Source organism: Acomys russatus, chromosome 17, assembly GCF_903995435.1.
Source record: "Acomys russatus chromosome 17, mAcoRus1.1, whole genome shotgun sequence".
NCBI classification, from domain to species: Eukaryota; Metazoa; Chordata; class Mammalia; order Rodentia; family Muridae; genus Acomys; species Acomys russatus.
The window spans coordinates 3,149,235-3,175,508 of NC_067153.1; the positions used below are offsets into that span (position 1 = coordinate 3,149,235).

Consider the following 26,274-nt stretch of genomic DNA (forward strand, 5'->3'; position numbering starts at 1 on the left):
TTCCTTTATACATAAACACACACATATGATGTTCCATACATATTATATATATTTATATATATATATATATAATGTAAAGTCACAGATGACGGAAGCACAAAACTACTGGGTGACATCTTTCCCACTCTCACCAACTGATCAGTCACCCCATCAAAAAATGGGCAGAGAAAAATCTCAATTAAATGTCATCACAGACCAAATGGACTGAACAGACATCTATAGTGTTCAGTTCCATTCAAACCATAGAAAACACATTTTTTCCTCAGGAACCTATGGAACTTTCTCCAACAAAGCTCATATAATAGGGCACAAAGCAAATCTTAACAAATTCAGGAAAACTGAAATAGTTCCTTGTATTCTGATTACAATGGAATAGAAGTATAAACCAACAGCAAGAGAAACTCTAGAACACATGCAAACTTTTGGGGTGAGGAGCAAAAAACACACTGTTGAACCATGAATGGGTCCTGAAGAAATCAAGAAGGAATACAGACATGCTTGGAATCAAATCAAAAGAAAACACAACTTATGAAAACCCATGGATACAGCGAGAGCCATCCTAAGGGGGAAGTCTACAGCTCTGCATGGTGCAGGAGAGGCGCCTCTGCTCTTCCTGAGGACCAGAGTTGAGTTCCCCACACCTACACCTCACAACTGCCTGTAATTCCAGCTTGAGGGGATTTGACACTTTCTTCTGGTCTTAAAAGGCAAAACATTGGGCCTGGAGAGATGGTGCATTGGATAGGAGCACTGACTACTCTTCCGGAGGACCCAGGTTCAATCCCCAGCACCAACATGGCAGCTCACAACTGTCTGTAACAGTTCCAGGGCATCCGGCACCTTTACGGAAACATACATGAAGGCAAAACATCAATGCACATAAAATAAAAATAAATATTTTTAAAGACAAAACTTTAGGCAAATTAGCCAGAAAGAGAAAAGACCCAAATTAATAAAATTAGAGATGTAGCTGGGCAGTGGTGGCGCACGCCTTTAATGCCAGCACTCGGGAGGCAGAGGCAGGCGGATCGCTATGAGTTCGAGGCCAGCCTGTTCTACAGAGCAAGTCCAGAACTTGCAGAGCTACACAGAGAAACCCTGTCTCAGAACTAGAAAATGTTAAGCGAGGGTGGGGGCGGTTGAGGGGCCACCCACCTCCTGATGTCACTGACTTCCATGGAGCTCCTCCCGCCTCTCCCAGGTGACAGAGGCAAAGGGAACAAAGGCAAGACAGAGTCCAGTTGTTGAATCTTAAAGTGTGTGGCACTCATTAGCTTTCCTGGGAAGATGTAAATAAATATTTACCCACTCTAGGTAAGAGAACCAGTGACAGGTCAAAGAGGGACAATTCTGCCCAGGTCCAGCTTACTAGCCCACGCTCACTCACAGGTGTGTGGCTGACCTTCCAACAGGGGTGATGCTGACCCTCCTTCACCCCGACTCCTTTTACAGGGATGTGTTAACAGGCCTGATCAAGCCAGAAGTCATAGCTACCGTGCAAGATAACAACGGCCGCGTGGTGCCCAGGGGACAGTGTTCCACAGCGTCAGGAAACAGGGACATTTACAGTCCATTCAACTAACTTCCAGTGTTAAAACCTGGAGAGATGGCTCAACAGTTAAAGCTGCTGTTGCTCCTCAGAGGACTCGAGGTCTGTCTCCAGCACCCACATGGCAGCCTTAATTCCAGCCTTAATTCTAGGCTCATGGGATCCAAAACCCTCTTCTGCCCTCCAAGAGCACCAAGCATGCATGAGGTGCATGTGCATCATGCAGACAAATATTTATAAACATAAAAAGAAAATAAATCCTTAAAAAAATTAAAATCTCAAAATATCTTTCTAGTAATCAAAGCACAATTTGATGACATATATAACAAATATAGGATACTCAAAAACAAGACACAATCAAAAAATTAAGCACCTTTGTAAATTTTATAAAGATGAAATAAGTTGTTGCTACCTAACTTTTTTTTTTTAAGATTTATTTTTATGTACACTGGTGTTTTGCCGGCATGTATGTCTGTGCAGGGGTGTCAGATTCCCTGGAGCTGGAGTTACAGACAGTTGTGAGCTGCCATGTGGGTGCTGGGAATTGAACCTGGGTCCTCTGGAAGAGCAGCCAAGGCACTTAATCGCTGAGGCATCGCTCCAGCACGCCACCTAACTTTTTGATGAGATACAAAGATTATATCATCTATTTTCTGAATAACTTATGTAATTATGAGTTAGAGACATCATTTATAACATATTGGATCATTTGCTACTTTTCTGGCCATTCAAACTCTTTCTTTTCGACCACAGAATAAATAACAATACAGCTCCTGTTCGGGAGAAAACTCTTCCTCTGTGTTCTGCACGGCCACTCCAACTGTAAAGCGGACTCACGCGTGTACAGCTGTAACAGACCTGATTCCAACTTAAACATTAACTGCGATGCTTTCCCAGGCAGCAGGGATACAAGCACTGCCTGTCTATGATCGGACTGCCTGGCACTGCACACAACACAGCCCTTAGCTCCATCTCTCTCGGAGACACCCAAAGGTTATAAAATCAGGAAATGCATGCTGGGCGTCCTGCCCACACCTCTCTACACCTGCGCTGGTGACTCACTTTCTTGGCAAGTGTACCAAATGAGAGGAGGACAGAGGCCTCTACCTTAAAAAAAAAAAAAAAAAATTACAGCCTGGGAATTCTGGGAGTTCCTTTTCTTGCCTTGGTGAGACTATTTCACCGCTAACAGGACAAGCAAGAGGAAAGGATGATGGAGGATGGGTACTGTGGAGACAGGAAAACGAGCTGAGTGGAGGAAAAGAGGAGAGCAAAATGCACTCAAGACCAAAGTGAAACAAAGGCCAAAACCAATAAAAAAGGAAACAGAAGAGAAAAACAATGTTTTGATAAATCCTTTGCTTTTAAGTGGGCATTAAATGAAAATAATATTTAACTTACTTTGGGAGTGATAAGAAAAGTTCTCACTGTGCAGGCCAGGCCAGCCTTGAACTTACGATCCTCTTGTCTCTGCCTCCTGAGCCCTGAGTGAATAGGCGCACAGCCATTAAACCCATTTAATGTAAGTTGTTCTTATACGCATTACTTAGTTTGGCATTGTATGGGGGAGTTTGCGTTTTTGCTTCCTTGCGGAAACCACGGCTCTTCATTAGAGATGACATTCTGCACACTCCACCTGCACTGCAGGCCCTGGGAGACGGAGCAAACAAATTACGGCATGTGCCAATGAGCTTCATATTTTCCAGGCCTATCATAGTTTGCATGCTAGGTCAAGGTATCATTAATAATTTTCAAAATCATGTTGTGTTGATAAACATCTGTGGGTGTAACATTTGCCTGCCATGTGCAAGGTCCTGGATCCAATCCTCACAAAAATTAATAAAGTGACAGTAAGCATGTTCATGGATTAGTAGATGCCACCCTCCTTTTAAATATACCATAATATGGGCTGGAGAGATGGCCCATAAGTTAAGAGCACTGGCTGCTCTTCCAATGGTCCTGAGTTCAATTCCCACATGGTGGCTCATAACCATCTATAATGAGATCTGGTGCCCTCTTCTGGCCTGCAGGTGCACATGCAGGCAGAGCACTGTATACACAATAAATAAATCTATATCCATCTATCTATATATCTCTATTTCTACCATAATACACGAAGACTCATCTTTACCATTCCAGTTTCTTCTTATACTATCAAGGTATACTATAAGCATACCTGAGAGATGAGTGTGCCAAGCTTTCTGAATATGTCCTTTTGTTTGATTGTTAATGTAAAAAAGAAAATAACAAAAAAACACAGTGACATTCCACAGTCGTGACAGTTGGATTTCTCTGTGTACCAGATACGAACTCATGACCCTATGAAGTGAGATCCCAGGCACGCTCCAGGCGTGTGTTGTGTGCACGTGGGTGAAGCAGAGAGCTGAGCTTTCTCACTGTGCTGAAGGTGAATGGTCCTCAGAAGGAAGCTTTCCATACACATGGCTTCTGATGAGCTGCTGCCTGGCACTCATCTGTGTTCCAGTGAAAACAAGAACGATTTCCATGCAGCCTTAAAAGGCAGAGTGGAGAACACCAGCAAGCACGGCGCCACCCGTGCGGATTCCCCGCTACACTGCAGCTGTTGCTGTGTTAATGGAATGGTTTTCCATGCTTCCTTTTGATGTAGCCACTTAAGGAGGGTGCGTGTGGATCTTAATTGAGACTGCCTGGCCACACTCATTGCATGATGTTTGACTGTCACCACCAGGCCGGGACTGGAAGTGGGAGAAAGAAATAGAAAACTTTCAAACTGGAAGAGGTTTCCAAACCTGCATGCTGTGTGTGAGACCTTAACACCGGCTTACAGGACGTCTGGTAGATGAGACGGGGCAGGCAGACATTGAGGACACTTGGCGTAGATTTTCCTTTGATGGTCTCAACACAAAGAAATCATAAATGCGGGAGAGGGCGGCCAGCTAAGTAGCCTGCTTCGTTATTATGTTAGGAATGCACATATCAAATCACATGTACCCATAAACACGTAGTGCTACAGTGTGCTGATTTAAAAAGTAACAACCAACAGCTTTTCAACATAGTTTGCTAAAGTCACACAGAGGTTAGGAGAAACCATTCCTTTTCAGGGCTCGTTCCTGGCTATGATATAAGGTCAGGAGGGGGCATTCTAACATGTGTCTTTCACAATCTTCTAGGAGTTGCCCACGATGCCTAGCAAAGGAATATCAGAAATAAAGGTCTATCTGTACTTGCTACCTCCTGCTGCTATGGAGCTCCTCTGGGCTTTGCCTGGTAAACTGACAATCCAGTGTCAACAGAACCTGCCAGTCCCCAGACAAGAGGAGGCAGACATCCCATGACGCCCATCCAACACTTCATGTACTGTAAAGTAAACAGAGGGGGAATTTCCGGGCTGTGGGATTGTACAAGCTTTGTTTGCCAAGTGTCTTCTTGCTGTTTAATCAGCTCCCTTAAAAGTTTACAGTAAGCAAACTAAGGGGGACTTGCTAATTGTGGAGCAAAGGTGAAGTACCATCTTTGAGAGATACAAACAAAGGGATGCTGAGCAGGTTCTAAAATGTGGGGAAATTTCTGAAGGTGGAGGGTTACAGTTTCCAGGTGTTCGTGGACCTTAGAGTGGACCCAGGTCAGCTGTCCCTGTCCCTCTTCTCCTGCCATCATTGGGATGATGTGCCGGCCCCTCCCAGATCATGGGGGCTAAAACAAAAGCTGTGGGAAGTTCTGTGAACTGACCATTACATTTAGCCATTACATAAGTTAGATTACGTCATGTTTAATTATGGAAATTATATTAAAATCAAAGATAGTGAATCCTTAAAACTGAAGGCCTCCCCATGACACTCTCAGTACCATTCGTGCTGGTGAGGTCATTTGCCTGGGTGGTACGGTCGGGTAGAAACACAATCTGGTGGAGGCGTGGCCTGCTGGTGTGCTGCTGCACATTTCTGCCCAGCGCCTATTCCACCTGTCCATACCAGGAGCGGGAAATCACCTGTGCCAAGAGCATTTAGACCCAGAGATTAGTGCATGCCACTGACCAGGACTGCTAAGCATTCACCGTCAGACCGCTGACGACAAGGCAAGATAGACAGTTCTCTTTTCGTACCATAACCACTAAAAGAAATAAGGTGGGACTGGGAGGTGAGACAGCAGCTGACGTCTAGTTTTAATGTTTACTGGAGGCCAAGCTACATAGCTAGAGCACTGCACACCCCACCAGCACCTCCAATGTATAACATTTTCCTTACAGACTGTTTAATTCACCCCTAGTTTTGAAAATGTAGAATACAATACAGTTCCTCTTAGTAGTTTCATCAGAGTGAAGCTATCTGGAAGAAGGCTAAGAGGTGTTTCTTTAAATGTGTCTCTTCGCATCCTGAACGGTATTCAGAAAATGTCGAATTTAACTCCAAACTGGAAATGAATCAGGAGAGGTTAGTGTGTAGAGGGCGAGACCTTGTCACTTTGTCCCCCTGAGAAAGTATGAGGGACAGCTTTGAAGAGGAACAGTAAAGCACGGTGGGGGGCGGGGGATGCAGGGGGAATAAAACTCATAGTATTGGGTCTTAACTCAGAGCCTAGCCTGCCTCGGGAGCAACCCACTTCCCAGGTCACCCTCAGCACAGCACAGGAGCTGTGTCCACAGCTGTGACTACAGCACACTGCAGAGCCTGACGGCTGCAGCAGAGAAGCCGGGGACCTGTCAGCCCGGCTCAGTGACTCTGCTCTTGGAATTTATATAGAGCACTGAGGTGAAACTGTTCCTCTGAGCTAACAACAAAAGGGGGTGCATCCCTTGGGGTGTTTCTAACAGGGATGTGAGTGCCCCAGTACTGAATAGTTTCGGAAATCACAAAATTCGGCAAAAAGAGAAATCTGTTTTTATAACACTGACAGCTCTCACAGGCATGAAGCCTTGTGATCAGAGTTCATATGAGGCAGAATAAGAAAACAGCGAGCAATCCAAGCCTTCTTTTTCTGCAAAAGGAGGAAAAAATGATGATTTTTAATGACTTCTCACATCCCACTAGGAGCTCAAAAACATTACTGAGCAGCCGTGCCGAGAGGATAAGTCACAGATGAAGCTTTGCACAGATGGGCTTGCATGTTCAACTAGGAATCCTGAAGACGGGAATTCTGGGGATTGCAACACCCTGATACGGAGCGGCAAACTGCGGCAGAGATCAACACGAGATGGGATTGCCAAGAGAGATGACAATGTGATGACAATCAAACTGAGAATTCCTGGCCGCTGCTCCCCCCCTTACCAATAGAACTCTGAGCAAAAGAACTTTGGAAAATGCCAATCAGCTAACAGAGGAACACCCGCTTAAATCAGTGTGGACGGAATGGAAAATCAGAGCCTGTTAAGAAACAAACTCAAGGGACAAAATGCATTAGGGTTTTAAGACCAACTATGGCCATTGCTTAAGACATTTTGAGCAAAACCAATTAGTCAAGTACACCGTGGAATAAAATAGACAACAGCTAAGAAAATTTCTACCAAACAGTCAAAGGCAATCTAAATTTCCCAAGGACTTTATCATCTCAATTTTTATTTATTAAAAAAACTTTAACAAATGCAGCAGTTACTTGAAGGAAACAGATACCTTCTGAAAATAAATATAGAAACCAGAGAACAATAATTCAATAAGAACACAATTCTAGTCACATTATTGGTTTAAAAAAAAAACAAGCAAACTGACAAAGGCTTTCTCACTGGGATGCCCACATCCTAGCAAAGCAGACCGTAGGGCGGCTATTGTGAGGAAGACAATCACTGGGCAGGCCGCATGCTGACCACAGCGGGCACATCATTGTGGTTACCTACCCACTGAAAAGCAGTTAGCTCCATGGGCCCTGCGGATGTTCTCTCAGGCAGACGTGTCACACTAAGGATCAGCCATCTGTGGACGGTGAGCTGGGAACACAGTGGATATCTGTGACACTTTCCCTCCGACGATGCCACTGCTAACCAAGCCTCTTTTTGCCTGGAATGTTCGTTTAGATGTGCAGGTGCTGCCATAACACAGCGAGGCCAGTGAGGCCATTGTAACTCCAGATGACTCATGACTATTTTGAATTATTATGCCTGATCTATGTTGCAGAAGGCAATTTAAAAGGTGTCTGAGTGAGATAGTAAGAGTCACTATCGCTCCTGTATTTATACTTGGGGTACAAATGCAGTGTGTGGAAAGCGAGGCTGGGGATGATCACACCAAAACAAGAGCTGCTAAAAAGCGTGGCTGTCGGTGACAATCACAGAAGAACAGTAATTAACTGTGGTTACATGTACAGCATGCTGCTGGGGACACAAGCACTTCCAATAGGACATTTCGTTCATCAGCACAAGCCACTTCCAGTCCTAACCATACGCGGGGGGGGGGGGGGGGGACGACAAGGATTAGGTTCACAGACTCACAGGCCTGATGGGGACATTTCGAGGGGGAAGTTTAACATGTAATGCTCACAAGGGTGTTTTAAAACATTAAAGTGAAAGATAGAGCAAGGCTATGGCACTCATCTTTGTAGAGAAAATCAACAGCAATAAAACGGCAGTGTGCAACTAGAATAAGGTCTGGAGCCACAACACTCAGATGGGATACCATCTCTCTGTGACAGAAACAAATAAAGTAACAAAGTTTGAGAATAATCCCCCAGCACTCAAAAAGCCTAGCCATCGCAACCCTGAAATTTACCATAAAGCTATAAAGAGGCCCATGGCTTCCTCCCACATCCAACCTCACCCCTCAGCTGTGTCCATTTGTCTTTGAGGAAACACAGCTTGGTAATGCTGCCGCTAAGTAAAGAAGCAATGAGCTCTGTTAGTGCACCTGGAAATACACGCCAGCCTAGAGAAGCACTTAGCTCATAACGCGTTAATGAAAGCGTCAGGACCACCCTGAAGTGTGTAAGTCCCATAAAGGCTGAGAGGAGTTAAACACTTATGGTAACGGGCGGCACTGAGCAGCGAACACTCATCTCCAGAAGCTCCAGATGAGCTTAGGGTAACACCCAAGGTTTGGGTAAAACTAAAGTGAGCTCACGTGTTACTGGGAACGGTTGCCAGGACAATGCAAACTTTACAGGAAAAGGTCTGCCTGTTCTTTTTCTTCTCCAGCCTTCCTATGGCTCCCTGAAAGCTGGAAAAGGCAGAGAGTGTTCTCAAGCCTTGATAGGAAAAGGGTCCGGGGTCCAGCAGCTGTGCTTGCTTTGTTCATTCCCAGGTTCCCTGCTTGGATCAGAGCTTAGTCAAAAGAGGCATGTGCGAGCATATCAGTAAAAGTTTCTAGGCTAAGGGTGGTGCTTTTAATTGCTGATCTAATTGCTAGTTCTTTTATGTGTCACCTGTTGCTGCAGCTCTAAAGCAGGAGCAGCAAACACATCCACACTGGGAGGCTCCCCCAGGGCCAACTGCACTGCGCCATCTAGTGTGGCCACTGAGCCACACTCCTCTCTCTCTCTCTCTCTCTTTCTCTCTCTCTCTCTCTCTCTCTCTCTCTCTCTCTCTTTCTCTCTCAAATCACCCGTAGGGGATGAGGTAAGGGCGGCGGTAAACAATTTCTGCATGGGTATATGTACAAATCCCGCACCGTGTTACAACTAAGGCTTCCTAAATTCACCAATGCACGAATGTGGGTCTTGTGGCATTTACCAACTCAGCTTCTGTGTTGTTAAAAACACAGTGGGTGGCAAGACTGATGGGGAAGACGCCTCTGCGGGTAAAAAATGCTTATCACAGGAGTTTGAAGAACCAAGTTTAGAGCCCAGCGCCCACTGTGACAGTACACGTCCATAACTCCGGCACTGTGATATGGAGACAGCTAGGTCCTAAAAGCCAAGCAAGGGTCTTCAAGTTCACTGAGAGGCCCTGTCTTAAAAGATAAAGTAGAAAGAGATGGAGGAAGATACCCAACATCAACTTTGAGTTCCTCCCTCAAAGTTGATGATAGTGTTCTGGACCCCAGAGTCACGGGAGTGAACTTGGTTACTGGGCCTCTTAAGGGACACGGCTGTCGGAATGTGTGAAGTAGACACACCGTCTCTTACATAGCATTGGGTCAGAGGGTGTTGTCAAGTCGGTGGATGGACGGAAATGTTGGGAGTGGGATTCCCAGTTACCGAGATGGAGCCTAGCTGTGGTTGAAGAGACTGGAAAGATCTCAAATTTAGTCTGAAGCTATTAATATGAGCAAAATGGAATGGGACCATTTTTTGTGTGTCAAGGGTTGTCATCAAAAGAAAGATTTATTTTGTGTTAAATATGACTTAAAAGGAGAGACTTTTTGGCTCAAGAATTAGAGAAAATGAAATCAGTCCCTCATTTAAAAAATTATTAAAGTATTTTTAAGTCACCAACTGTTACCTGCCAGCAAAGGACACAAATACCTCATCACCATCACTCCACCATATCTGTTTTTTCCCAGCACAACTGGACAAGCTCAGCAGTTCTTGCTTCCCGAGAGAGCAGGTGTCTCCAAGGACACTCTCCTCATTCTTGTATTCAGAGGCCCAAAGTATGAAACACACTCTTTAAAAAAAAAAAAAGACTATAATAATATAAATACATCATTTGCCTTTCCTTTTTCTCCAAGCGCTTCCATATGGGCATCTATCCTTGTCACTTTCAAATTCACGGTGTCTTTATTCATTTTTAATTGTTCTTAAATATAGCTATGTACATACATATATATTCCTAAATACCAAATATCCCCTCCTCAGTCGGTATAATGCCACTCATATTCATGCTTTCGTGGCTGTTTAGTATTGGATACCCAATTTATGTGTTCTTCCCTGAGGAGGACTGTTTTTCCCTTGCTCTTCAAATTCCTTAGCTTCCTGTAGTCCTTTGCGTAGGGTTCAGGCCTTGTGGGCTCCCCCACCCACTTTGGCATGACTGTTGTTATTGTTCAGCTCATGCTTAGGCAGTTGTGTTTGTGAGACTTTATGGGTGTAGCTTCTGACATTCCTAGGAGAGATAGTCTCACAGCAAACTCCCTGTGAGAGAGACTCTTAATAGACTGTGGTTCTAGTTGGTCTTGTCTCATGTGCATTGTATTCTAACTCAGAACAGGCAGTGGCAGTGGCAGTGGCTGAGACAGTGGCAATGGCAGTGGCAGTGACTGAGGCAGAGGCAGTGGCAGGAGCAGTGGCTGAGGCAGAGGCAGAGGCAGTGGCAGTGACTGAGGCAGAGGCAGTGGCTGAGGCAGAGGCATGGCAGTGGCAGTGACTGAGGCAGAGGCAGTGGCAGAGGCAGTGGCTGAGGCAGAGGCAGGGGCAGTGGCAGTGGCTGAGGCAGAGGCAGTGGCTGAGGCAAAGGCAGTGGCAGTGGCTGAGGCAGAGGCTAAGCAAACAGCCCTTGACTTAGGAGCTGTGGTTCTTGTCTTCTATTTTCTTCAATTATTTTAAGTTATTTCCTTCCCTGCTACCCAGACTATTGGCAGGCATTAATTAAGTATTAACCCTAAGAATAGCAAAGCTTGTTTATTCTATAGGTTGCTCTGCACCACACTCCTGAACACTTTTACCTGCATCACCTGGTGCAATCCTTGCAAAGCGTACACGGAGAGGACATGAGAGCTTTTATACAGAGAAGAAAGTGCAGTGTAGTATGGGCTCTCGCCTCCTGATGGAACATGGGATAGTTCTCTTGGGAGCCTTGCCTCATTATGTGCCACTAGCCTTCCTCAAGATTCTCTTTCATTCTCTCTCTTCTCTCTTCTCTCTTCTCTCTTCTCTCTTCTCTCTTCTCTCTTCTCTCTCTCTCTATCTTCTCTAGTCTCTCTTCTTCTTCTCTCTCTCTTCTCTCTTCTCTCTTCTCTCTTCTCTTTTCTCTCTTCTCTCTCTCTCTCTCTCTTCTCTCTCTCTCTCTCTCTCTCTCTCTCTCTCTCTCCTCTCTCTCTCTCTCTCATCTGTGTTTAACTATTAAAAACCTTTCTTGCCTGGAGTGGTGACTGTGCCATTAACCCAGGTGCATCTCTGTGAGTTTGAGGCCAGGCTGGTCTACAAATGGAGTTCCAGGCCCTGTCTCAAAAACAAAACAAGAACAAAAATGTTTTCCTTAATACATTCCAACTTTCTTTCACAAACAAACACTGACCTTAGCTCTGTCCCTGGCTGTGTGACCTTAGCAAGAGTAACCTGTCAGAGATCTCATTGTTCTTTTCTTGTCAGCATTTGCCTGAGTTCCAGTCTCAGAACCCACAGTGGGAGGAGAGAACTGACTCCTGGGACTTGTCCTTGACCTCTTTCCTCACAAGCTTGCTGTGCCATTTGTATGCCTTTGTGTACACACACACACACACACACACACACACACACACACACACACACACAGAGATAATACATTATGAAAATAAAATGAAACAAGTAAAAAAATCTCATGCTTATTATGGGTTATATATAAAATGAATGTAAAGCAGAAAAATATATATTTGAATTTAATATTAAAATGCATTTTAATTTATGCAAATAATAGATTTTGCACTCTACATTTTACTTTATGCCCAACCATTCAAAACTTGTGGGTAGACGTTTCAACTGAACCTTCACATCATGGCGTCTGCAGCTTTGTCCCCATGTCCTGTGGCACTTGTTGTCAGCTTGTGCTAAGTGCCCAGGTGCTCAGTGCATTCCTTCACGCTGCCCTGGGGACAGTCTCCCTTACTATTTCAGCCACATATTCAGAAGGGTGTTTGTCATAGTGCTACCCAGCATTTCTAGAAGTTGCATATGGGAGGCTTTTAAGTCATCTGGGCTGCTGACATACCAGAGAGCAAGCCTCCAAAGGACAAGCCATGTGTCTCAGAAGGACAAGCCACATGTTCTGTTTCCATATCCACACTGAGCACCACACACAGGGATCTTTACACCTACTGAGCCAAGGAAACAAAACACAAGTGTGCCTTCGCCTTACTTTATGTAAGAGAAAAACAATTACCTTTCCTGAGACTGTGTTCCTTATTTGCCCTGTATGAGTCTTGGCTTTCCAGTTCACACTTTGTCTATGTTAACATCTCTCCAAGATAAGAAATTACCATTTAAAATGTGCCCAGCAGAGGAATAACATTAAAAAAAAATCACCAAAGAGCTCATAATTCAAAATTACTAAACAGACAGGACAGAATTTACTATGTCAGCAGAACTCAAAATTAGTTCTTCCAAGAACCACAAATCATAGACTTACTGAGCACTGTGGCAGCCAGACACTAGGGTGGCTGCTACAAACACAGCCGCTCCTGACACATGGGCTTCCCCCCCCCTCCCCTCTCCCCCCTCCCTCCCTCCCCTCCTCTTCTCTCCTCTCTCCTCCCCTTCTCTTCCCTACCCCATGTTCTCATTTTTGAGATATGGTCCCACTGTGTAGTTCTGGCTGACCTAGAGTTCCCATGTAGACTATTTGGCCTCAAACTAAGAGAGATCCACCTACCTCTCACTGCCTTGTAGTGCCAGGATTACAGGCGCACCCCCTCACCCCCCATGCCTGGTTGCCATGCCTAACTTCTTCCCCAGGTATAAACATAATGTGTGACTTGCTTCTAGCCAATAGTACACAGCAATGGAGTGGGGTGTGTGTGTGTGTGTGTGTGTGTGTGTGTGTGTGTGTGACACAAGTGCCTATTAAGTTATGTAAGAAGGCAGTACCTATCTTACTAAGGAACTCCCCTCGGCTGACTGCATACGTAACCATATGCCGAGAACCACTTGGTTCGGCTTTGCACATGGCCTCTGGTTCACAACAGAAACCAAGGTGCTCAGTGACATAGTTTGCCAGGAACTGAATGTCACTAATGACCAGGTGAACATTAAAGCAGACCCTTCCCAGGCTGGTTTCATAGGAAAAGCTGCTCAGTTGTGATCACAGAGACCCCAGCACTGCTTCACCCAGATTCCTGACCCACAAAAACTCAGAACAAACGTGTGCTGTTCTGAGCCATGAAGTGTGTGGTAATACTGTCAGGCAGGAGTAACTATACAGCTAAAGGCTACTAAGACGGGATTTAAATTATTAAAGACAAAGACATTTACAAATGTGGGGAATGAAAGAAACACCAGTAAGAATTATAAGACACAAATGTTTAAGAATAAGAACATAAGTCCAGACAGAAATGAGCCGATCTCTAAGATATCTCCTGGTCTACACAGTGAGTTCTAGGCCAGCTAAGGCAGCAGAGTGAGTGCTACACTCAGGAGGCAGAGGCACGCAGATCCCTCTGAGTTTGAGGCTAGCCTGGTCTGCAAAGCAAGTCCAGGACAGCCAAAGCTACACAGAGGATCCCTGTCCTGGGGGTCAGGGGACTACACAGGAGGACCCACCTCAAAAACAAACAAAACCAAAAAAGTTTTATGAATGAAAGACATAATTCAACTCAATGGGCGGGTGAAATAGGATATGAAAACAAATCCCGACAGGACAGAATGCACAGGTGAAAACACTGAGGACTGCACAGAACAGACCCAAAAGCATGATTCCTGAGACTTGAGAAGCAACTTGAAGCCCAAGAAAGATCATGGCAGTAAGCACAGTGGCAAGACACGGAACCCCAAAGCCGTGGGAAGACTGTAAAGGCCTCTGCCTGCAAGAACAGCAGCGGGCTCTTCCACTACCGCGCACAACACTAACACTTCCACAGTGCCACAAGGAAGCAGGCTGTAGTTGGGAAACAGGTGGTTATCCATAGAGACAGAAGGGAACAAGACAGTGTGACAAGGATGGATATGGTCAGAATACATTATACACACTTACGGAAATGTCACAACTAAGTTGTTATTATATACTTAGTATATGCTAACTCAAACAAAATCATAAGGTCTTTAAATCTATGCTGACCTAAGACATCAGAAGAAAATGGTCATTTTCAATGAAATCTATAATTTATTTTAATCACTTTCTTTCCTTTTTTTTAATTTAATTTTTACTTATTTGTTATAGTGCTGGAGATGGATCTCACACATGTGAGGCACTTGCCACTGAGGTGAATTCCCAGCTCTGTTTCTCATTTTCCTAGACCTTATGTACGTTGGTGTGTATGCCTAAGGATGAAGCCGTGTGAGGAGATTTCTGAGCTGTGACAAGGGCCTCGTGATCTCAGTTTCTTCCAAAATATGAAATTGGTCTTGGCATGTGCGTCCGTGCCCTCCCGGGTGGAGAGGGGAGAAGTGAGGTCACATCACATTATTTGTTGCAACTGGCTATTGTTATTAGTTTACACATCTGCATGGAAGAGTGCACTTGTGCAGTGCGAGGCTCGTCGGCCATATCTGTCCTGTCCTTGCTCACGCGACTCCTCTTAACTCTCAGGGTAGAAACTATCTGATGCTCTGAATAGAAAAAAAGTAAAAACAGTGCTATTGACAATGCCAGAGACAGCTCCCTCACATCCTTTACCTGAGCCCCTTTAGACACACCTCCTCCCTTCCTGAAAATGAGCCTGAAGCGCAGGGTGAGGAATTTGATAATCGATCTAATCCTGAAGTGCCTCCACTTCCAGATGAGGATTTGGGAGAGTCTATGGGAATGCCAGCTGTACAACCTAGGCAGAGCAAGGGCACTGCAGGGAAGGGGAGTTCACTCCCTAACTCCTCCCTGGCCTCAGGAGCTTCACTTACTATTTCCAACGCACTAACTGGTCTCTTTAAAACTCTAGAGCCAAGCATGGTGTTGGCTACTTCTCAAATATTATCTCAAAACCCAACGGAAGAACTTCAGCTGTTTGAATCCAGACTAAAAGGCATTTGTGTAACTGTGGATCCTTCACACCCTTTAAACTCACTGATTTTCCTCCACTAAATCGCCTCCTACAGGCAGTATAGCGAAGAGGAAAAGCCTTTGGGATGATCTATTTATAGCATAAAGGCCAGAAGATACTGCTTACCTTACTAGTTCAATTAGTAAGCCAGGGGAAGACCCGATGCTGACGGGTGTCTGGATTTTGCCCTGAGCTAGCAGTTGACAAGAGCATTACAGAACTCTTGGGATAGGAAGTCACCACCCAGTGGCATGCTTGGGATTTCCTCGCACAACATTTGCTCCACTCCATCCATTCGGCCCTTTCCCATCCCACAGGCAGAAACTTGTTTTATGGATGGCTCATCTAAGGGTGTATGGGAGAGATCCGTGCGCCGTACTGCACTCACCAATCTAATAATACTACTTCTTCTTCTTCTTCTTCTTCTTCTTCTTCTTCTTCTTCTTCTTCTTCTTCTTCTTTTTTTTTGTTGTTGTTGTTCTGGGTTTTTTTTTGGTTTGGTTTGGTTTTTGGTTTTTCGAGACAAGGTTTCTCTGTGATAGCTTTGGCTGTCCTAGACTCACTTTGTAGACCAGGCTGGCCTCGAACTCACAGTGATCCACCTGCCTCTGCCTCCCAAGTGCTGTGATTAAAGACATGCACCACCACGCCCAGCCCTTTTTTTTTTTTTTTTTTTTTTAGCCCAACAGCTAGAACTGGATGTTTTGATCCACCTGTTATGGCTAATTTATAAAACCTTAAATATTGTTTCAGATTCTGCTTATGTTATAGGATTATTTCTTATTATTTCATATTTGTGCACACTCTAACTCCCTAGTTTTATTGCAGAAGGAATTAAGCTAGCTGTCCCATTTTTCCTTCTCCAGGCATGCATCTGTCACTGCAGGTGGGTGCACTGACCTACTGTGGGTTTCTTTTCATCCCCTCCAGCTCCAGGGCCATCAAGGACAATGGCTGAGGGAGTGGAAGACAGGGGAAGCCACGCAAGATAGCAGACCTCCAGCTAAAGAGCAAACGGAGATGTCAGCCACATCATCAGGAGCCAAGCTGCCCTGCAGGGGTAAATACAAGGCCCTCTGTGCCAAGGGAGAAGCTACTCTGCAAAACACGCAGAGCCCCCGTGTCACCTGATGCTCGCTGTCCCGACTCCTGCATCTTCAGGGCGTGTCTCTGAGCACATGTACTGGTCTTATGTTCCTCATCCTCCTTTGCTTCAGCTGTAGCTGGGTAGATCCAGCTTCCGTTTTCTTTACTAATGGCTCTTTGTTTTTGCCTGGCCCTTGGGACCATAACAGAGTCATTCATTCACTTCCTATTTCATAGACCATCGTAACATTTGTATTCCTATTAAAAGGCAAATGTGGGCTTATGCTTTGCAAGATACCAGAACTACTAACTCTGTGGGTCTCTTTCCAAACTATTGTCTAGATCTTTCTGATCAACGTAATTATGTCACTGACAGTACTGGGCATAGTTTGGATCCCTATCCTTAGTGGCTGAGTATTACACACAAGGCCTTCACTGTTCTACAATTATTCATTAGGTTTATAATTTGCTTGCTTATAGGATAATCATGCATCAAATGACGTCCACAACATTTTCCTGCTATTAGAAAATGAAGAAGAGGAAGATGTTGGGACACGGCTCCTGAATGAAGTTATGTAAGAGGATTTCTGAGCTTGGCAGAAAATTCTAAGAAACCAAGACAAGAGTCTTGTGACCTCAGTTTCTGCAAAACACAGAAATGTTTTTAGATTATGATTTTGCGCCTCTCCCAGTGTGGCAAATGGAGTGAATTTATTATGGGATGTTCATTTTAGCTGGCTATAGTTATTTGTTTACATGCCTCTACGGAAAAACACGGTTTTGCTGCATGCGGCTTGCCTGCCATCTGAAGCTGTCTGCCTCATGTGTCTTGTCCTTGTGACGGTACACTTTACTCACGCAACTCTTCTTAACCCTCAGAGTATAAAATGACTCCCTGAATAAAGTTGTCTATTGAATGAGACTTTACTCTGCCTCATTTCCCGGCTCTACTCCCCCAGGTCCCGCTGCCTCTAGAGCTGGAAGCATGCATGTATATTTATAAGCACAGCTAATATAAATCTATCATACATGTTTGTTATTTTTAAAAATATTAATGTTTATGCTAGGGATGGCAGTCGATTTTATTTTTTATTATTATTATCAATTAGTTAATTAATTAAAAAATTTTTTCAAGACCTGTTTTTCTGTGTAGCCTTGGCTGTCCCAGAGTCGCTTTGTAGACCAGGCAGCTCTCGAGCTCACAGAGATCCGCCTGCCTCTGCCTCCTGAGGCGGGTGGTAGGTTTTAAATGCAGCTTTTATTGCAACATAAAGTTTCTTAGAAAGATTTAAAGGCAGCTGTGCTCTGTCTTCAGTCCTCTCACTAACACAAGCTTGCAGTGTGAAGGTGCAGAGCCAGTCTCCAGACCCGACCAGTGCTGTGTGGCCCCCTAGCGGCAGGGACTGTACCTACACAACGCAGAGGCCAGGGCTGGTCTCGAACTCTTCACTCTTCTCCCGAAGCCCTGGAGAGACCCTCAAGGCACGTCTAAGACACTAGCTCAGACATTTGGGCTCATGAGTCATGATAATCCTTATCACTGACTTTCCTCTATCGACTTTAATATTCCTATACCATTACTTGGAAGAATAAAACTACAGAATAAAAATGCAGAAAAGCACATAGGTCCTTTGGTATCCAGTCTCTTAGCATGTTACTTGGCGGGCACATGAAAACATTATAAAATCAAGTTCATAGTGCATTCAACATGCAGTGCCAGAAGAATATATTCCCTTGGTGGCATTATTATTCCAAAGAGCTATATCATAAATGAATCTTTGAGGAAAGCCATATAATGTTTCTATTGTCATTAAATAAATGAAATATCACTTATTTAATGGAAACAAATGGATAATATAATGATATCATAGACAATTCCCCTATCTAGAGGAACAAAAACTTTGGGCACTAGAGCCCACACTAGTTGAGAAATTGTTCCTCTTACCAAGAATAAAAAAAAGTAAAACAACTATAGGTACAAGATTAAAATACAATTTAATCAACAATAATTTAATCAACATCAATTTAATCAACAATAGGGACAGATTTGTCCCTATTCAATCCTAAAGGCGAGTAGAGCGTTCTCCACGGGCCCACTCTGCTCACTCCTGCCTTCACTCCCCAAAAGCAGGGAAGGGTTCTAGATCTCGGCAGCCCCCAAACAGAACAATCCGTTTCTGGATGACCCAAACTGTCCAGTTCCTGAAGCAGTCAGCTGAATAACAGCATGCTAAGAGCTGGTAGGCTTACTAAGCCTAAACAGAAGCCCCTTCTTCATATGTTCTATGGAAATATGGTTGATTGCTAACACACAAAAATCCCATTTCACTGAGCAGCTTTAGGTGCCTTTGAAGGAGTAGTCTTTGAGTAGTGAAAAACATAATAAAAATAACAGATGGCACTGCAGTGGACAGGGGGCAATAGGTTAGGGGAGGAGAATAAACAGTGAATTTCAGGTAAAGGATTAACGGGCAGAGCTGTGTGGTCTCAGAAAAACGGTCCTGGTAAATTAGAGATTCATTTCATGATTTCATGGAGACATCTGGGCTACGTAGGAGCGGGAGGCCTTATTCTCACGGCAAAGAGCACAAAGCTGTCGCCAAGTTACAGCGCAGTTACTCATGCTGAAGTGGAGGCAGAGGTGGGGGGCTGGGGGCAAGGGAGGTGGGCGGGCTGGGGGTGAGGGAGGTAGGGGGAGGCTAGGGAGCAAGGGAGGTGGGCGGGTTGGGAAAAGCAGCCAGACATCCAGCAGTACACTCTGGTGTCCTGAGCAAGATGATAAAATAACAAATAATAGGATGAAACTAATTCTCTGGACAGCATTTGGGGGTCGGGTCCCCTGGGATGGGTTATTTGCGGTTTAAGAACCACTAAGTGGTCAACAGATAGAGACGTGGTTCATAGCTGTCTACTCTTGGAGACCTCTCTCCATAAAAGATCTAAAGAACTCAAGAATAAAAACCCCCAAAGTCAGCTCGAGTCATCATTCTGTTCGCATCTCCCCGACCTGCCACCGCCCGGCAAGCAGCTACTCTCTCTCGGCCCCTGTTTGCAGAGGATCTTCCCTTCTCCCTCCTCCTTTTTCTGTTCCTTCCCTATTTCGCTTCAGGGTGGTCTTGAAATGGTCTCTGCTCGGCCCTCTGAGTGTCTGTCTCATACCGCATGTGGCATGGCCGCCTAGGCGCCCACATGGGGCTGCACATGCGCAGTGATTTGCCAGCAGCCTGGCACAGCAGACAGTTGCCAGGGAAACACTGGTTGGAACTACGGCTCCTGGTCACTGCGCAGACTCACTGAACGTACACTCTCAGGGTGCTTTTCAAGCCCTACAGGCAAACCCAAGAGGTATGTTAGGAGTGGGAAAGAGATGAGGCATTCTTTAGTAGAAGAACAAGTAGTTGGCAGGAAAAGAAAATAAAGCAAACCGAATAAAACAGATAAAATGGAAAACTCACAAATCAGATTAAAAAACAATATATTCTGCTGACATTTAAATAAAGTATCCTGGGACAGCGATCTGATCCCAACAAGCCCGGCTCTCTGGTCTGGGGCCAGACACCGTTTTCATTTTCCTGTGTACTTACAGCTTTGCGAGGAGCCGTGCTATATGCTACTTACTTGTGCTTGCTTGCATACTTTAAAAGGCTGGAGTGTTTCTTGGTAGAACAGCTGATGGTAAGCCTGTAGGTCAAACCAAAAGTACACACTGTGCTTCCACAGCTGCAGATGGAGAAGTAGAGATGGTCACCACGCAGTTAGTTAGAGAAGCCCCGCAGCGCGCAACTTCCATATGCACACATAAGCACGTATTTCCTTGCTGCTACCACAAATCGGGTCCAACGTAAGCTGGTCTCAATCTTTCATCACAAACTGGCTATATGCAAGATATTTATTGCTGTTGTCAGTGTAACATTGTATTTTTGCATATAATCCTCCCTTGAAAGTAGTCAATGTTTAAAAATCGTGATGAATACAAACATTCCAAGCTTTGTAGCTGAATTTAAAGAGCATGTTTTTGAGGATGAAAGCAGATCTGAAGGTGTTTTGATCGACATGAAAGTGTTCTGATATCTGAGTATCGCAACAAACTGAACAGGAACTACTGGGCCAATTAGTCACTGCTCATTCGGGTCATATGAACATTGATTGTGACTTTAAGACCATTACTGGAAATCACTTTACCTCTATTCGCTATAATTTATGGTTATTAGAATTATTAAAAAATCAAGTAATACTAGAAATGAACCAAATACGGCATATTAAATTGAGATTGAATTATATGATTAACTCTAGTCAGTAGGGTATGTCAATATTTATCTGTACTTCACTTTTCTTTGTAATTAGAGAGGTCAGTAAACCAAAGAGAATTACAACTCAGTCAGATGGTTAAAGATTTACTAAATATCAAGTACAGATTTACATTTACCAGATGAGAATTTGAACATCAGATATATTTCCTTGAACACCAAGTTATTTCAATGCCACTTATTTTTAAATAAAGTGAAACAATAAATCCAAATGTAAATACTTATTTTCTACCTTGTTCCCTGAATTCTCGCAGAATTTAGTAAAGAAGAATCCAGCTCTATTTTCTACATACAAAGATTGTAACAAGTTTTCCATGTCAAATCCTCTCAAGGCGCCAACATCCGATGCAGTTTTAACCTAGATGACAAAACAGAAGCTCATTATCTGCCTGAGCACAATGCAGTTCTTTATAGCATTGTACAAGTGGGCTTTGTAAACCCTGCTGAGCTACCATTTGTTTTTGTAGTATATATGTAATTAATGCAATGTGTTTGCATCTGACTGTCATGTAGATTCATTTATGAAACCCAGTTATGGCAGGAGAAGCCATGCAAACTGGTCTGATTCCAAGCGCAATGTTAGAGCAACTCCCTGACCTCAATTCTTTTCATGTTTTGGGCTGCAGTGGTTCCACTGGGGAGCCTTCCAAGTCTCTGTTGGTGGCCTGTCTCCTACATATTTACTGTTATTTTAGCCTTGAGGTGCTGCTATTCTAGCTACAAGGGGGCTATAAAAAGAACCATCTCCAAGGCCCCTCACTGCTGCTTGTTAAATGTCGGTTGGGGGGGGGGGATGAGGGGGCGGTCGTCCTCTTTGGACAGTCTCACCCCACAGGTCATGGTCTTCAGGGTGGAAATGGCAATGGAAGTGCTCATAAAACCCTGTTCTTTATGGCTTCTCTGCCAACAATGTTAGGAACCCTAACACCATCCTTGAAACAAGGGGACCTGGCTATTTCTCAAGCACACAAGTGACTCTAGGATATGAACAGAGGTCAGCTGTTCATGTAAACTCATTAGCTGTTTCAAGGGGCTCAGACTTCTTTATGCTCCCCAAAACAAATATGGTGGGGATAGTCTTGGGTAAGGCTTTCCACTCTCTTCATCACAGTCTTTGCTTGCTAAACAGATTCTGAAATGAGAATATAACGATTTTTTTTTTTTTTTAGCTAACAGCATTTGAAACTAAAATATCCTTATATTAGTAGGAAAAAACCCCTAATTATTAAAAACTGAGAACTGTGCAAGAATATAACTAAGTGCTCAAACAGTACGCAGAGCACTGAGGGGTCTGCTGATAGGGACGTTTCCAGGGCACATCTTCATCCAAGTCTTCATTTGTACACCTTGCAATAGACGCTTGTCATCAAAGCAGATACACTCTGGGAACCTCTGCCTTCATAACAACAACAACAACCCTCCAAAAAATGAGATTTCCAAGATATAACAAGTGTTAAAAAACTGAACAAGAATACTAAAGAGTCTTATTTTGTGTCTGAGGCAGCACCAACCTAGGCCATAACTACTCTGTTTTAAAAGAGTGATCAATGCAGGACTGAGCAGAACAACACTACAAAAAGACATAAGTTCAAGGCCAGCCTGGTCTACAGAGCAAGCAGAGGACAGCCAGGGGCTACACAGAGAAACCCTTTCTCAAAAAAACAAAAAAGAAAGAAAGAAAAGTAGGCAAAGATTTGGTGAGAAAATTCCTTCGCAACTAAAAAAATAGAATGTGTTGCTTAGTAGAGAAAAATATAATAAGTTAACAAAACCACAAATCTCTAAAGTGAGTGACACTGGCTGATTAAACAAGGAACAGAGTTTTGGGACTTAAATGCTTACATTAAGCTCCTCTGTGTAGGTGAACCTTCTTTCCAGCTGGGGCTTCAGACACTCAGATATGTCAGTAAAAGACGTCAAACGGATCACTGTGGTGCCCTCTGGCGCCCACTTTGACCTAAATTGTAGATGTGAGAACAAACTGATCAGTTAACGAGTCTGAGTACTGTCGATCTACACGGCATCAAAGAACTTCTTCAAAATGGTAAAGGCTGGAGGAGAAACACTCAGTGGACATCGGACTTAACGGTGGAAACAGAAATTCTTCCCCTATCCCTGAGTGGGCGAGGCCGCCTTCTCTGCCCTTCTAGTCTGCCCAAGCCGGAAGGTGAGAAAAGAAATGAAAGGCGGCCTGATTGGAGGAAAAAAATGCTAAAATGATCTTTACTCTCACATATTATACAGGATCCTACAGGAAAAAAGTCCTGCTAACACTAACAGCTGAGTTCAGTTAGATCATGGGATCTAAGCTAAATGCACAAAATCAAGCACTTCTATACACTCAAGATAAAGCATTCTCATTCAGACTACCCTTACAAAACAGATGTTTAAAAGTCAAAAACGTAAATTTATCCTCCACACTCAGTGACTTCAGATTATTATTTTCTTTTTATTTGTTATTTATTTATGGGTTTTGTTTGTTTTGTTTGTTTTTGGTTTGGTTTTAGAGGGGTTGTGTTTTTTTTTTTGTTTTTTTTTGTTTTTTTTTGTTTTTTGAGACAGGGTCTTACTGTGCAGTCTTGGTTGGCCTGGAACTCACTCTGTACACTACACTAGGCTGGCCTCGAACTCACAGAGCTCTGCCTGCCTCCAGAGTGCCAGGATTACAGGTGTGCATCACCATGCTTGGCATGCTATTCTTCTCTCTCTCTTTCTTTTAAACAATTAGTACACAAAGTGTTTTTATTGTGTTCAAACCAATCTGAAAACAACATAAATGTAATTTTTGAGAGATGAATTAGTCAACAATGAAAAATCTCCCATCTATTTATTTTATTATGTGTTTACTCTTGGGATTTCACACTTGTATCCAATGAAATATAGTCTCTCCATGCCCCATTTATCTCCTTCAGCTTCCCCCAAATCCTCCATCGCTGCTAATTCATCTTTTATTTCCCTTGCTGAGTCCAGTTAGCTCTGCTCTCGTGTACATGGGTAGGGGGCTTTCCACCCCTACCAGGAGCATCAGTGAAGGTGCTTTCCCCTCCCCCAGTAGCATCTGTGGACAACTGCTCCTCCACACAGGATGAGACTCCATCCGTGTGGGCTGAGCACTCAGCTTTCTCTTCTCAGCACTTTGACCAGCTGTGCATCTCTGTACTGACAACCGACCATCAACTTCTCTAATAGATTGTGCGAGCAGCTAGGACCTGCACTACACACACACACACACACACACACACGCAGACATGCACACACGCACACGCAGACACGTGTGTGCTCATGCACGTGCACATACACGCACACACACACACGCACACACACATACACACGCAGACACACACACACAGACACGCACACACGTGTGTGCTCATGCACGTGCACATACACGCACACACATACACGCACACACACACACACACACACACACACCAGTCAGCCACTGAAATAACTAGGAGTTGTGCAACTTTGAACTGTTACTCTTCCTTCAGTCTTTATGCCTCATTCTTAGCGTGTAAGACAAGGTCTCACTAGGTAGCCCACACTGGCTTAAAACTCACCATCCTCCTGCTGCAGCGTCCTGAGCGATGGGGTTGTAGGCACGTGACACCATGCCCAGCTAGGTGCAAATTCTAAAAAGAATAATCTATGGAATGTTTCTGCATTAGAGGAACAAACTAAGGACAGTGCAATAACTTGGACGGCTCTTGTGAGAATCTTGCTGAGCAAACAATGTCAAGTTCAAAAGATTGCACTTCCATGAATCCATTCATATGCCATTGCTGGGCTGACAGAGTTAGAGGGAAGACTTGTCGCTGAGTTACATGAGTGTCACTATGCTGTTTCTACTACTACAGCTAATCAAGATTCCCCAGCCTCGCCCTCAGCACAGAGAACTGACCTCTGCACGCCATGCACTCAAACCAAACATGGTAACAACAACAGCTATGCTTACCTGGGTTTGTTTCATTTAATTTTTTAAAATGTGATTGAATGTTTGCCCACATGCATTCCTGGTGTCTGAGTTGTTCACAAGAGCGTACCAAATTCCCTTGAGCGGAAGTTATAGATGGTTGTGAGCTGACATTTGGGTGTGAGGAACTGAACCTGGGTCTCCTCGTAAGAGGACCATTTGCTCTTAGCTCACTGAGCCATCTCTTCGGCCCTGTGTTTTGTTCTTTAAGACAGGATCTCGGTCTGCTGGCCAGGCCTGCCCGGAGCTTGATGGGCAGCCCAGACTGGCCCTTGTGACCTTCCTGCTGATCTTCTCAGACTCCTGGGGTTCAGGTCTCTGCACGGGACCCAGCTCTCTTCCTGACAAGAACATACAAACTACACCTTTCCAAAAACACAAAAGCTGAGAGGAAGGTGATCTATGCTGGTTGGTTCATTTCCACCCTCAAAATATTTTTCTACTGTACTATCATCTGGTTTTGGATTCATGAAGTCAATATTCATTGTTAATCAATCACTTTGCCATAGAAAAATAAGCATTTAACTCAACCATTTTGCAATACGTTCACTTAAAGTCGCCCTTTGTCTTCCAGAACTCTGTGTTGCTCTGTATGTATGTCGCCGCCCATTCCCGAGACCCCTGTGGACTCTTTCTTCTGTTTCTGTACCCACGCCATCTTTATGAGAAGCTTCATGACTCGCTTCTCCTCGTGCGCTTTCCAGGACTCCGAACCTTTATTTCAATTGTTTTGGTCATAAATATCACATACCCTAGTATAGCACTCGATTTTTATTCTGGTAACATTGACTTTTTAGTTTTGCTTTTGTGTTTTGAGACAGGATTTCACTGTGTAGCCTTGGTTGTCCTGGGACTCACTCTTTAGACCAGGCTGGCCTTGAACTCAGAGATCTGCCTGCCTCTGCCTCCCAAGTTCTGGGATTAAAGGTGTGCGCCACTGTGCCCAGCCGGCTATCATTGATGTGTTTAACACATAAAACTTGTTGGCAAGGATGTAAAGAACCTGGAACACATGACTAGGTCATTAAGAGGACTTTATGCTCTACATTCGTTGTTTGATGCTACTTAAATATTCACTGTGTGCCAAATATTATGGTGGATGCCTTGCTGTACCACTCACATGAATTGGCCATCTCCCCCTCCACTTTTATTTTTCCTGTTTCCAAGCACAGCATTGACAAAAGCTAATGTAAAATGGCTCTCAATGAAAAGTTCAACTTCAATGAAAATACATCCCATTTCTAAAGTCTATCTGCACACCAAAAGTAACATAGATCATGTTGGTGACAGTGTTGTCAAGATGACACAATCACATATACTAGAAGGGTAGCATGTTGTTACGCCACCTAACAGAGACAGTTGCATAATTCCTGAAGAACCTAATACTTCTGAAATTCTCTTCATACACACATACATGTGAGATATAGAGAAAGAAAAAAATAGCCATCTGGAAGTTGTATGTGGCTGCAATGGAAGAAGAGGCACACACTCAGAAGGACAGCTAGCCTGACAGAAGCAATAGGAGCTGGGACAGGACAGTATCTTAAAAGTGCTGGAAGAAAGCTACCAACATCTAGTTCCAGACCCTGTGAAAACACCTGAGAGTGAAGAAGGACATCACAAAGGACCATG

General features: G+C 44.1%; 1 protein-coding gene across 1 annotated transcript in view; it reads right to left on the reverse strand.

Moving 5' to 3' along the window:
• Positions 1-26,274, reverse strand: part of Rgs22 (regulator of G protein signaling 22) — a 112,691-nt gene that overhangs the window by 35,889 nt on the left and 50,528 nt on the right. The window contains exons 12-14 of the mRNA XM_051160504.1: positions 22,512-22,626; positions 20,902-21,027; positions 19,981-20,082 (exon numbers count right to left, since the gene is read on the reverse strand). Of these exons, the coding sequence (XP_051016461.1) occupies positions 19,981-20,082; positions 20,902-21,027; positions 22,512-22,626 (343 nt within the window). The remainder of the gene's footprint in view (positions 1-19,980; positions 20,083-20,901; positions 21,028-22,511; positions 22,627-26,274) is intronic.